Here is a 12652-nt window from a genome sequence, read left to right as displayed (position 1 = left end):
AGATGGGCTGATAGATAGATGGACAGATAGACAGAGCAGATTGCCTGCCCCAGCCAATATACTTGAGAGTAATTTATGTGGTGCCACAGCTCAGACAGGATGCACAACTCAGGGTCTCTGCTGGTGCATGCAGATGTCAACCTGAAAACAACAAACTGATTATTATTCCTATGCATTTCACTGATATCCCAAACTGATGACTTTTTCTAAGTCACAGTTCACTACCAGTCTTTAGCCCAACACACACTTCTGTGTACTGACAGCCACAAATATACTGTATGTCTATATATCTTTCCATCTGGAGCCATACGCCATATCTGACTTTTAGTTTTTTTATGGGGAGGGGCACTAACCCTCCACCAACCCACTTGTTGACAGGTAGGGAATAGTACACATACATGCATTAATACTCTGCGCTGAAAGGCCGCGCCTGTGTGGTAATCGCACAGGTATTACCCTGCGTAAGTTGCGTCATTCGAGGTCATCTTAAGCTTAGTTTCAGAGGAAATGAATTGTAGCACTTTTTTTTTTTTTTTGTCTGTGTATTGGCAATTACCTTGTGTCATTGCACTCGCCAGTGTTGATGAAAGTTAAATACGAGCCGCATCTGTAATATACCCTTGAGATGGGATGTAGAAAATAGTAAAATACAGTCCCTGGAGAGAGACAATTCAAGTGCCCACAACATCAGCTGAAGCCCACGCCTGGACTGACGGCTTCTTTAACTTTCAGTATAGTGCTGTGACCTGACCTACTGTACATGCATGTGAGGATTATTTTTGTTTTTGTTATTGCACGTTCTCTTGATAATACGAGGCAATATTATCAGAGACTCGTGCTTCAGATATAAAATTTTTGTCAAGATTTGGTACCGGCACCACTTTTAAAAAAAAAAAAAAGGCTGTCTAAAAGGTAAACATATACTTTAGTTTAAGCAGTAGCAATACCTTATTCATTCACTTCCTCTTCACCCTGGTTGTTTTTCGTATCTTTAGAATTAGGGTGGTAAATGCTTTTTGCTGATATTGTTTTCCGCCTTTTTTTCTGTCGGTGTTCATTGAGATTCTTCATTTATGTTTGTCAGGCATAATGGCAGACTTTTTGAAAACCCACTCATATCTACCAAAATTTAACGCAAGCCTAACCTTGCGTGTTCATAACTAAGCCGTAACAAACCTAACCTGTGCAGCTTAATATAACAGCCTAACCAAAAATACCCTAACCTTATGAAACCTAGCCCAGTCTAAACTAACCTTACTTGGCCACAACCGGTAAAGGTACACTTTATTTGGAGCAATACAAGTGCCTTACAAAATCAGTTCTTCCAAATAGTGTGTTACATTTTTCTGATTATTTTTGGGGTGGTAAATAAACGTTCCATGTGAAATTTTTCTCCCCTGTTGTTTTTAGATATGTTCAGCCATCAACTCATTTGGTTTATTAAGCGTAATGGCGGAAGGGGCGGTCCTAACCTAAGTGTTCGTCAAATTTCCGGAAATACACCCAGCTAACGGACACTGAAATTAATATGCTCATTGCTGAATTTACGCAGTTCTATGCATTTTCTCTTGTATAAGCATTCGTGGCAAATGCTTTTCTTTGTACATAAAAAAGGAGACGGGGGAGGTGGAGTCTGCAGCTCCTATCTCTGTCTCTCATTGCATCTGATTTAATTTAATCTAACAACCTAACCTAACCCAGTTTAATCTAGTCTGGAGGTAGACTCAATAAGAGACAGGGTTATGAGCTGAACAACCACCACTCTTACTGCTTATCTACTTAGTACTAAAAAGTGCATTTGCGATGGATGGATGTTGAAGAAAAATTGATTAGAATTGCGTAAAGTAAATGACGGACAAACGAATTTCAGTTTATGTTAGTTGTGTGTATTTCCTAAATAATACCACGTGTTTAACTAAGTCGTGGTAGGTGGTGGCGACCATCATCCACTCACGTGATGTAGTGCTGCCTACTTCTTCCTTATCCTTTATCATTCTTTTTCTGTGCCTGCCCTCCTCTCTTCCTATATCTTCCATCTTTCCTGTCACTTCATATTGCTCTTCTTTCCTTTACAGGTGGCTTTACATCGAGTGACAAGCCAAATGGTTTCCTGTAAGCCAAGAAACCATTTTCAGTGCTGGGTGGTAACCATATAACCAACCCATAAGTGCTCCCTACGTGTCAGCAAGTGGGTTGGTGGAGGGTTAGTGCCCCTCCCCATAAAACCGATAACTCAAAGTCAATTGGCCATCCCTCATGGGATTATGGCATCAGGCAATAGATAGATAGATAGTTTAACTAAGCCTAACCTAACCTAGCTTAACTGTACCTAGATTAATAGTTAAATCTAACCTAACCTAACAACCTAGTATCGAGTTAGGAAGTTGAAAAATGAAATCCATCTTTCAGTATGTATTGTTTCATTTAGTTTTGGGGCAGTGTGACAAGTAAGGATGGAGGTTTTGGGGATGAAGTGCTTGAAATGGTACAGCAGGGAAGAAAGGTTGCTGGTTCCTTGAAAGCAGTGATAAGAAACAGGGAAGTGAGCATGGAAGTGAAAAAGTTACTCTGTTGTGATACCAACTCTAACGTATGGAAGTGAAGCTTGATGGAAGGACAGAAGTCAAGAGTGAGAGCAGTGGAAATGAGTTATTTGAGAGGAGCATGTGGAATCACATGGAGAGACAGATTGACAAATGAGGAAGTGAAGGAGTGTTGTGGAGTGGATGTGGATGTGATAGGAAGCTTTAGGAGGTGGTTTGGCCATGTGGAGAGAGAGAGACTGATGAGGAGAGAGTATGTGAGTGAAGTGGAGGGGGGGAGAGAGGGGGGGAGGCCAAGAATGAGATGGAGGGATGGAGTGGAGAGGTATATGAGAGAAGGGGGTGTGAGATGGGAGCAGGGCAGTGAAATGGCAGGAGACAGAGCGACATGGAGGCAGTTGGTTCATAGCCACCCCTTACGGGAGTAAGGCGTCTAGGAGGAAAAAAGACCCAGTATGATAGGCTACTCCTTTGATTGAATTCCCAAAATTGATACCAAAATATGGTTTCACTTAACACTGGCAAAGGTTTAGTATAAGAAAATGTCTTCGTAAAAGTGAACAAACTCAATTTAAATCATAGAAATCTGATTTGATTTAAAAAATTATTTTGGGGGGCTTTAAAAAAATCAGTTTTTTCCAACCCTGGTGCTTGCCTATGGTAATTACTTGGTTGTGGTTTATAGTTCTGCATGACCAGATAGAGTAGTCCAGCGTTATACAACAGGAACAAGTGTTGTATGATGTACTGTAGTGGCCTTTTACAGTGGCTGTCAAAGTTACGTTATGTATCCTGTGAAGGGAGGCCAGGGGAGAAGTCCATTACCCAGGCAGGTCCACTTTTCTGACATGCCTTAAGTGGCTCTATTACGCTGGATAATTGAGGGATTACTGTATATCTATCAGTCTATTACCAGATGCCTTAATCCCATGAAGGGTGACCTCAAACAAATAGCTTCCCTGTCATGAGGGGTGGCCACAAACAAATTGCATCCACATTTTGATTTTAATCTTTTACTCATGGGTAATATTGTAGGAAAGCTCTTGATAGAGGGTCGAGACGGATAGCTTGGGGTAGTGACATTATGCGGCTTAGTGTGGAAGGGATAGCCAATTGATGGTACCAATGCAATATCCAGCATAATTTTCAATACGTGGCTGGGGGTTTGGCTGAATTATGCTGGATAATTGAGAAATTACTCTACAGTATGTTGTTTCCATGAAAACTCGGGAGATAATGTGTTCCAATTTAAATTTTTTTCCATACTGTTGGTACTGCAAATTGGAGGAAATTATGGTTCAGCTTTTCATGCATCAGTTAACAGTGAACAGACAATTTTTCAGTAAATTACTGAGAACCTAAGAACATACAAACATGTAAAGAGAAATGCAAAATTTAATAAGGACCTTCTGTACACCAGAATTTTGTATTCTAATAGTGCATGTGTTTTCCCCCAGGTGGTGCAGACCATCCTAGCATTGGTATGAATGTGGGCTGGTGGTTGGTGAGAGGGTGGAAGTGGGGTGGAGGTAAAAGCTTGGTGACCAGATGGAGGGGGTGGCAGAGTAGCAGGCAAGTTTCACAGTGCACTGTTTGCAATGACAATGGAGACTATATACAAAAGCACACATCTGCAGGCAAGAGAGAGAGAAGCTTGGTTCACAAAGAGTTAGAAAACATAGGAACCACCGTAGCTTCTGTCACAAGAAGTCATCAAACTTCTTTTCACCCTTGGTCAACTGCAACAGTTGGTCACTACGGCCACAGAGACTGTTCGCAAAAAACACACACACTTCCAGTTGCAAGAAGGAGAAGCGAGAGAAGCTTCATTCAGGAACCCTCAGAATGTATAGGGTCAGTTTCAGCTTACACCACCACAAGCATTCATATCTTCCACATTGACAGAGCTCACCTTGGTCCCTGCTCGACAGGTCTTAGCTCTGCCACTCCATCTGAAGCTAGTGAGGTGGATTTGTGTCATCATATATCACCGACAACGTCCAGTTATTCACGGACACCAAATGTTACCCATCAGATCAGTCCATCACATTCCATGATTAATTCAGTTGATCTTACACAATACTCAAGTCATCTTGCTCAGTACCAAAGTTGTATGCAACCCCCAAACAGTCATACATCAGTTCAGCCTCAAGGATTTAGTATACGAGCCTCAAGCCACCCAGCAAAACCCCCAGTCCACCCTACTCAGCCCCCATGTCACCCCACCCAGCCCCCAAGCCACTATACCCAATCCTCAAGCCACCGTACTCAATCCCCAGGCCACCCTGTCCAACCCCCAGGTCACCCTGTCCAACCTCCAGGCCATCCTAACCAACTCCCAGGCCACCCTAGCCAACCCCCAGGTATCCCTAAACCACTCAGTATCGCCAGCAAGACAACAGTTGCTCAGAAGATCGTCAATGCATGTCCAGTCACACTGCGTGCATATCTACAATTAATGCGTCTACACCAACCCATTGGCTCCTGGCTGCTCTTCTGGCCATGCGGGTGGAGCCTGGCTCTTTCTGCACCTGCAGGCTGTTTTCCTGACCCTACTCTCTTGGTCCTGTTTGGGGCTGGGGCTGTGATAATGCGGGGAGCGGGATGCACGATCAACGATATGTGGGACCGAGATATTGACGGCAAGGTTAGTGCCTCTCTCATGGCCGTATTATTAACCAGTTTTGGCTGGGAATTCCTTTTTTAATTTTATTTTTTGCATATTCTGTCACATTAATTTTGATTAAGGTTGACATTTTCAAAATAAATGTAATAAGGTACAGTGATCCTTTGGCTTTTGTGCACTTGGTCATAGCTGTTTTCGTTATCGCAAGATGAAATCAGCCCCAAAACATTGTTGTCGTGCATCTGTGCTGGTTTCTGCTAACAGTGATGGTGCAATAAACGGTATGTGATTTTTTATGACTTTGAGGGATTCAAGATCAGCCCTACTCAAGGAGTTAATCCCAGGTGGCAGAACCATTAATTCTCTACCCCCTAGCCTCAGAACCCCTTACCTCAAGCCATCCCAGGTGTCTCAGAGGTATATGTTTCTTCCTTATTGTGCCCTTTTCATCACTTTCTATTAAATTAACAACAATATGTCTGTGTGGGAAGGACGGGAGGAAGTAGTGCATACAAGGAGGGTGGAAAGGTTACAGGAGGATGGAAAAAGGGCAGAATTTAAGAGGGAGGAGCAATTGGGTAAACATGGATTGGAGCAGATGGGGGATGTGGAAGTTGTGTGCAAGATATTCACAAAAGGAATCTGTGCAGGATGTGAGGTGGTGTGTGGGGTGAAGAGAAGACGAAAAGGGGTGCAGGGAACAGCATGGTGGAATGAAGGGGTGAGAGAGGCTGTGGCACAAAAGAAGAAAGCATATAGTGAGTGGATGAGAAACGGGCATGGAAGAAATTGAGAGACGGAAGTGAGAGTTATATGTAGAGAGGAAGAGAGAAATGAAAAGATTAGTGAGAGAGAGTAAGAAGAGAGTGGATGAGGAATTTGGAAGATATTTGAGTGTAAAGTGGAGGGAATGTCACAAAATGTTCTGAAAAGAGGTAATGAGAGTTAGATATGGTGCCAAAGAATTTTTTTTTTTTTTTTTTTTTTTTATCTGACTCTGGGCATAGGCTTTCACAGCCTGCTCCCAAGGCCCAGTAGTCCTCCTACATACCATACACCTCTACATGTCACCACTTCAGCGCTAACACCCGCCGTCCATATTGAATACATGCTAGGGCTGTCTCATACGGGACTGGTGTATTAGTATTAGCAGGACTATTTTTATGATATGTCAGCAGGTCGTCAGGTAGCTCAGTAAAGTCTGCTCTTATTAATTTCAAATCCTTAAACTCTTCCCCACCCCAGTGGGGATTTGATACTGGGTCCGGTAGGACTGCAGGCCACCTCTTTACTGACTGAGCTACCACCTCCCCCAAGTTGGGGAGTGAAAGATAAAAATGGTAGATTATTAGTGGAGAAGGGAGAGAAAGTGAGCAGATAGAGAGAAATTATGGGTCATGTTAGCATAAAATGGGTATAGCTTACATTTATAGTACTAGAATACACTATCCGATGTAATAGAGCCAAAGGCATGTCCGGAAAGTGGTCCCGTCCGGAAAGTTGGCCCCTGGCTCCTGGACTGGTACATAGGACCCTAACCCAGCCTGACTGAAAACCACCTAAATAACTCCCTACCGGACATGCATAGCACCTATTTAAACCTATTTAAGACCCTATTCACACCAATAATGGACATAAAGCATGAAATAAATGAAAAGGAACCAAAGAATGAGGAATTAGAATTGACTATACCACAGCCAGGGTACTTACAGCACGTCTGTGGCTGCCTTCACCAAAGGCTTTGGCAGTGGTGAAAATGCTCTTGAAGCATGTACAGTAATCTAGTGTTGTGCTGCACTTACAGTAATTCTTTGCACTGTGAGTTATAATTGTTTAACACTGCACACTGTTAATTGCACCAGGCCAGTTTCAACCACCAGTTTGAACTCCACAGTTAATCCTTTGCATTCTAAATTCTATTTTCTTAACACTGCACAACACTGTAAAGTCCCATGTGGTCTAGTGGCGAGGTATTGCAGTTTATTCACTGTTTATTCACAAAAAACGAGTACGTGTGGCTTCCACCGCGATGAACATCTGCTCACGATCGAAGTTAGGCAGTAACTGTTGGTGCCTTGCTGGTGACGGGGAAACAGAGTTGGCAGATCACAATGGCCACATTACCAAACTCCTCAATTTCCATTGCCAAATTTAACTTTTCATTTCCTAATTCGTAAAGCTAGCATTTATTCTTCACTAATTATACTGTATATACAAGTGTAAATAAATGTAATCACTCTCCTTATAATTAACAGCATGTTGATTATTTTCATGCTATGTAGGGTAGCAGATTAATAAGAGAGAGCAAACAATCCACCATCTCCATCCTGTGTATCCTCATACACGTGAAAAATCCGTTTGGTAATGCATTGTTCGAATTCATTACCAAACGAATTTTTCATTACCAAACTGGCCCACATTTGACAATGAAAAATACCAAATGGCAATCCTGACGGGGGAGGGGGGAGGAAGGAAGGGGTGAAGGGTCCGTGGTGTAACAGCTGTTCGGTGCCGCGTGGCAATTTCAAATTACAGGTGGGAAAAAATTCAGATTTTGGGGGGATTTTTTTTTTTTTTTTTTGGCCATTTTTGGGTTCTGAAGGTCCAGGCCCATAATGTCCGGTAAGTGGGGTGTCCAGAAAGTGGGCGTCCGGAAAGTACAGGGATTACTGTATGTGCTTGAAATCTCACCTCAAAGGGGGACCCTCAGATGTAATGGACTGTGAGCTATAATAGACCTGACTTTCTCCCAATTTGTTACAGTGAGGGTCTGTGGTACCTATATATATACAGTATGGACTCCGCAGAAGAAACTATCAGCACAAGACCTTCCCTGTAAGCAGAAATCGTATTCCAGGGAATACCTGTATATTAATGATGTAGACAAAACTGTGCAACATAACTACATCCTAATACTTGGCCATGTTGCCCTTGGCCTCAGTTACAATCTGGAGGTGTTTGGGCATGCTTTTTAGTAAATTTTGGAAGCATTCTGCATTCATTTCCCTGAGCCACATGATGCGAATCTCATACCTAAGGTGAGGTACCAATGAGTTCTTGCATGTTGTAAGCCGGTCCATTGTATAATTCCATGCATTTCCATTGGAATTCAAATCTGGAGAGTTACCTGGCCAATCCAGCGCTTCAGTGTCAGGGTCTAAGAGGAATTTCATAACCCTTTTTGCCTCATGACATGAGGCAGGGTCCTGTGTAAAATGTGTGCAATCATGATTGTCGTAAAATTGCAGGAGGTGGTTGTCCAGCACCTGCATATACTGGTCAGCAGTCATTATTGTAGTTTTAGGAAAGAAACAGAGGCCACCCATGCCCACTTCTCCACTAAAACAACCCCACACCATTACGCTATCACTGTGGTTGATGTTGTGGGTCGTCCTTACCCTCCTAATACTAGGATGAAAATGCATAATAATGCCTTCATCAGAGAACATCACCTTTCTTCAGTCTTCTGAGATCCAGTCTTTGTATTTCTTTGCAAACTCGAGGCCTTTCTGGCATTTTTATTTGGTCAGAAGTGGTTTCATGGCTGGCAAGCATGATAACGGGTTCAGGTCCTTGGTCCTTCTGCAACCGGTGTTGGATGGTTTGGATAGACACCTTGTAGGAGCTTGGGATGATTAATTTGAGATAAGCAGCCATAATATCAGGAGTTTTAAGCCCTTCATGCCTTGGGAGACTGACTATAAGCTTCATTTTCATAGGAGGACAACATTGGTGGGAGGCCAAGGGCATTCTCCTCACTGACCATCTGGTAGGGATGTTCTCCTTCCAGGCAAGAATATGAAACTTTTTCCTTATTAGTTAAGAGGTGGAGAGATAGTAGTCTCCACTGCCTGGGATTAACCTCTCAAGTAGGGTCTCATCTTTGAACCCCTGAAAGCCATTGAAAACCACAGATACTGCACCATTATTGGCAACAGAAACCAGCTTAGTTGTGTGACAGCTATGTTCTCTAGTCAAAAAATGCGCAGTAATGGCAGGAGTGTGGATTTTCATCCTGCAGCCGTAACGAAAACCACTATAACCAAGTGCATGATAACCAAGGGATCACTGTTGAAGAGTTAATGCATTGGTACGGTGCAAGCAAGTGCAAGCGTGGAAGTACCTGTTTGCCATTAGCAAACCCCTTGCTGCTTGGACTTCCACTCATGTGAATTTAAGGAATGTATGCCTAAACTTTGAATTGCCAAGTGGAATGCAAACTCTTATTTTTTTTATGGTCATTTATGGAGTGCCTGAAGTCATTAACACTGAGATTCCGATGACTAGTTTTCGCGTCATTTCACGTCCGACCTTGGAGATTCTGATGACTCATTTATGTGTCATTTTAAGATACTTTTGTAAAATAATCGCCAGAAATCATGTTTACACGTCATAACAAAGAGACTCGAACATGATGTCATGAAATGGTCGCTCTGTGCGTGGCAGGTATTGCACAGCTGGTCTGACTCATGGCTTTGTCTCTTTATTACTTTATTCTTGGCCAATATTTTTCAACCTCAGGGTATAAAATTTCTGGTTTTTGCCCAGCTTCAACTTGTCATTTTATTTTCTTTGTTTTCGTTTTATGAACATACAGTACTGCGATAAAGTAAAACTATTCCATTTTACAATGACACCAAACCAGCATTCTGTTTTGAAAATTATATTTACACAGACCAATCAAAGAAAAAGATTGCTAAGCGAAGATGTGGCTGAGAATCATACAAAATTGTGCATCTTTTTTCTTTTGCTTTACTGTGCAGTACGCATAAGTTGCCATAAACTATATGTCATTGTAAAGGTAACTTATTGTAATTTTGCATGGTTTAAACCAGATTTATATATCTTTATTAGTTTTTTTTTCCAAATATTTTTCTATGGCAAGGTGTAAAATTTTTGGTTTTTGCCTAATTCAACTTGCCATTTGGAGTTTTGATTTTCTTTGTTTTCATTTTTTGAACATATTGCAATAATGTACAACTATTCAGCTTCAAAATAGCACCATAACTAGCATCCTATTTTTAAAAATGTATTTACACTGACCAATCAGAGAAATAGATTGCAAAGCGAATATGAGTCCGAGAATAAAAAAAATTGAGCTTCTTTTTCCTTTCGCATTACCGCGGAATACAATGCAAAAATAACCATAATCTGTATATTATTATAAAGGTTATTTATTGTAGTCTTGCATGGTTTAAACCAGATTTTTATATATTTATTAGTTTTTTTTTTTTTTCTATGACATGGTACTGTATAAAATTTTTGGTTTTCGCCTAACTTCAGCTCGTCATTTTGACTTTTTATTTTCAGTGTTTTCCCTTTTTGAACATACTACATTAAATTACAACTATTCAGCTTTAAAATGGCACCAAAGCCAACATTCTGTCATGATAAGTGTATTTACTCAGAGTGATCAAAGATAAATATCGCGGCGTAAAGATGTGGGTCAGCACGAGAGAGACTGACTCTAGCACAGACATAATCTGCCCTGCCCAGAAACCTGATACGGTTATGTAAGATTAGCATGCATCCCACCTTACAGAGTAGTCAGTGGCATTACAGGATCAGACATGTTCCATTTTCATCTCATGCTTCAGAAATTATTGTAAAAAACTGTGAGCTTGCATTCCACTTTGCAGTGTAAGGTTTAAGCATGTGCTCTAAAGTCACAGCAGAAAATTGGTGTACATATACAGTGCAGTACCTGAGAATTGTCAAAACCACAAATTTAAAAAGTGCATACGTTAAGGTATAGCTATTATACTCTGTTCCAACTAATGCCAGTTTTAATTTTATTTAGCTGAAAATTAAAATACGTGGCTAAGAATTTCACTGTTAACCTGTTATTATAATTCAGTCTGTCCTTATTCAGTGTTATTGTGCTTGAAGTTGTGTTGAAATGATTTTTTGCTTTTTCTCAACTTAAAGTTGCATGTGATTAATTATTAAATGATTATGAAGTCAGAAAAGAGTGTACAGTACAGTACATCCCCACAGTACGCGAGTTCCGAGTACGCGATCCCCCTTGTACGCAAAGACCTATTTTTTTTTTAATTTTAGTGTATTTTTTATTAGTACGCGAATTGAACTTGTGAGCGAGACGGTCAGCAAAGAGTGGCCCAAATCCGGGGTTACCCTGAGTACGCGACATTGCCCCCCCAAGAAGCGATAATGGGTAAAGGTGAGCAGCCATATTCTTGTTGGTTTAGTTAAGCCAAATCTTTGTTGATTTACCTAGTAAAGCCATAATCTTGTTGGTGTACTTTATCTTAGGTAATATGCATTAGATAGTTTCCCTGTATAGTACAATGCCTGTACATAGGTCTGAAAGGTTCACAAGGGTTGCCCATGAAGGGGGGTGCTGCCCATATGTAATTTTTCCCATGTGTTTATGTATTCACAGTACGTGAATTCCTAGTACGCGACATCCTCTGCCGCCCATATAGGCGCGTACTAGGGGGATGTACTGTATATTAGGTTTTTAACCTTCTAATTTTGAACCAGAGAGTGTCTTTTGTGATTTTTTTTTTTTTTTTTTTAAATTTAAAGTGGCATTTTGCATACTGTACAGATATCCCACAGTTCAACTCTTTGAGTCCAGTGACTTATCTTAGTTTATTCTTGCTACTTTAACCTGATTTTAATTAGCTTTGAAAGGATGTCTCGCAATAAAGAAGTTAATGAAGATTGTATATAACCTCTCTTGTTCAAAACTTACCGTATATCTATTCCACACTGAAAAAAAAAAATTGTGGAAGTAGGATGAGTATAATATAAAAAAGGGCTTTTAATTGAAGAAGTTGAATATATGTAGTTTTATTCTTGCTCTCACAACACCAATGACACAGGTCAGTCGCACGGCCAGTCGACCACTGGCAGATGGAACCCTGACACTGTGGGATGCAACAGCTCTACTGGCAGTGCAACTGGGGTTGGGTTGTTTCATCCTTCTTCAACTGAATTTCACTTCAATTATCCTCGGTGCTTCATCTTTGGGTGAGTCTCGTGGCATGGTTTTCACCGAGAGTGAACTATAACACAGGTCAAACATGCCGCTACTTCCATCATGGGTGGCAAGCTGGTGACAGGGAGAGCTGGAGCTCCTGTGTCACCAGCCCATAGGACCTGTTCTTGACCATTTCTTTGTACATCATCTGTCTACACCACACTCTATGTACATTATATACTGTATCATGCCATCTTCTCCATCGCCCCTTTAACAACAGCCACTTGAGTACTAACAGCAAACACAGTGGTACCATAGATTGCCACCACTGGCAGGGTAGGGCTGGCAGCACAAGGTCGTCTCGTTGTCAGCAAGCAACTGTGCCAGCAGCAGTTATTCTGTCTACCTATATATCGTTAGCCAGACACCCTAATCCTGTGAGGGGTGGCTACAAACAAATCGCCTCCATGTTGCTCAGTTCCCTGCCATTTCGTTGCCCTTTCCCCAACATACATCCTCCTCTCTTATATAACTTTC

At 41.4% G+C, this 12652-nt stretch overlaps 1 protein-coding gene across 1 annotated transcript in view; it reads left to right on the top strand.

Moving 5' to 3' along the window:
• Positions 1 to 696: 696 nt before the first annotated feature.
• Coq2 (ubiquinone biosynthesis protein COQ2, mitochondrial) overlaps positions 697 to 12652 on the top strand; it is a 34142-nt gene continuing 22186 nt past the window's right edge. Inside the window, exons 1-3 of the mRNA XM_080269630.1 lie at positions 697 to 766; positions 4001 to 5190; positions 12018 to 12165. Coding sequence (XP_080125756.1) covers positions 4027 to 5190; positions 12018 to 12165 — 1312 coding nt within the window. The 5' untranslated portion in view covers positions 697 to 766; positions 4001 to 4026. The remainder of the gene's footprint in view (positions 767 to 4000; positions 5191 to 12017; positions 12166 to 12652) is intronic.

This window comes from Coenobita brevimanus, chromosome 35 (genome assembly GCF_032717465.1).
Source record: "Coenobita brevimanus isolate Jiangsu-jjx chromosome 35, ASM3271746v2, whole genome shotgun sequence".
Classification (NCBI taxonomy): Eukaryota; Metazoa; Arthropoda; class Malacostraca; order Decapoda; family Coenobitidae; genus Coenobita; species Coenobita brevimanus.
Note: the sequence above shows the minus strand (reverse complement) of the source record. Positions and strands in the feature narration are given on the sequence as shown.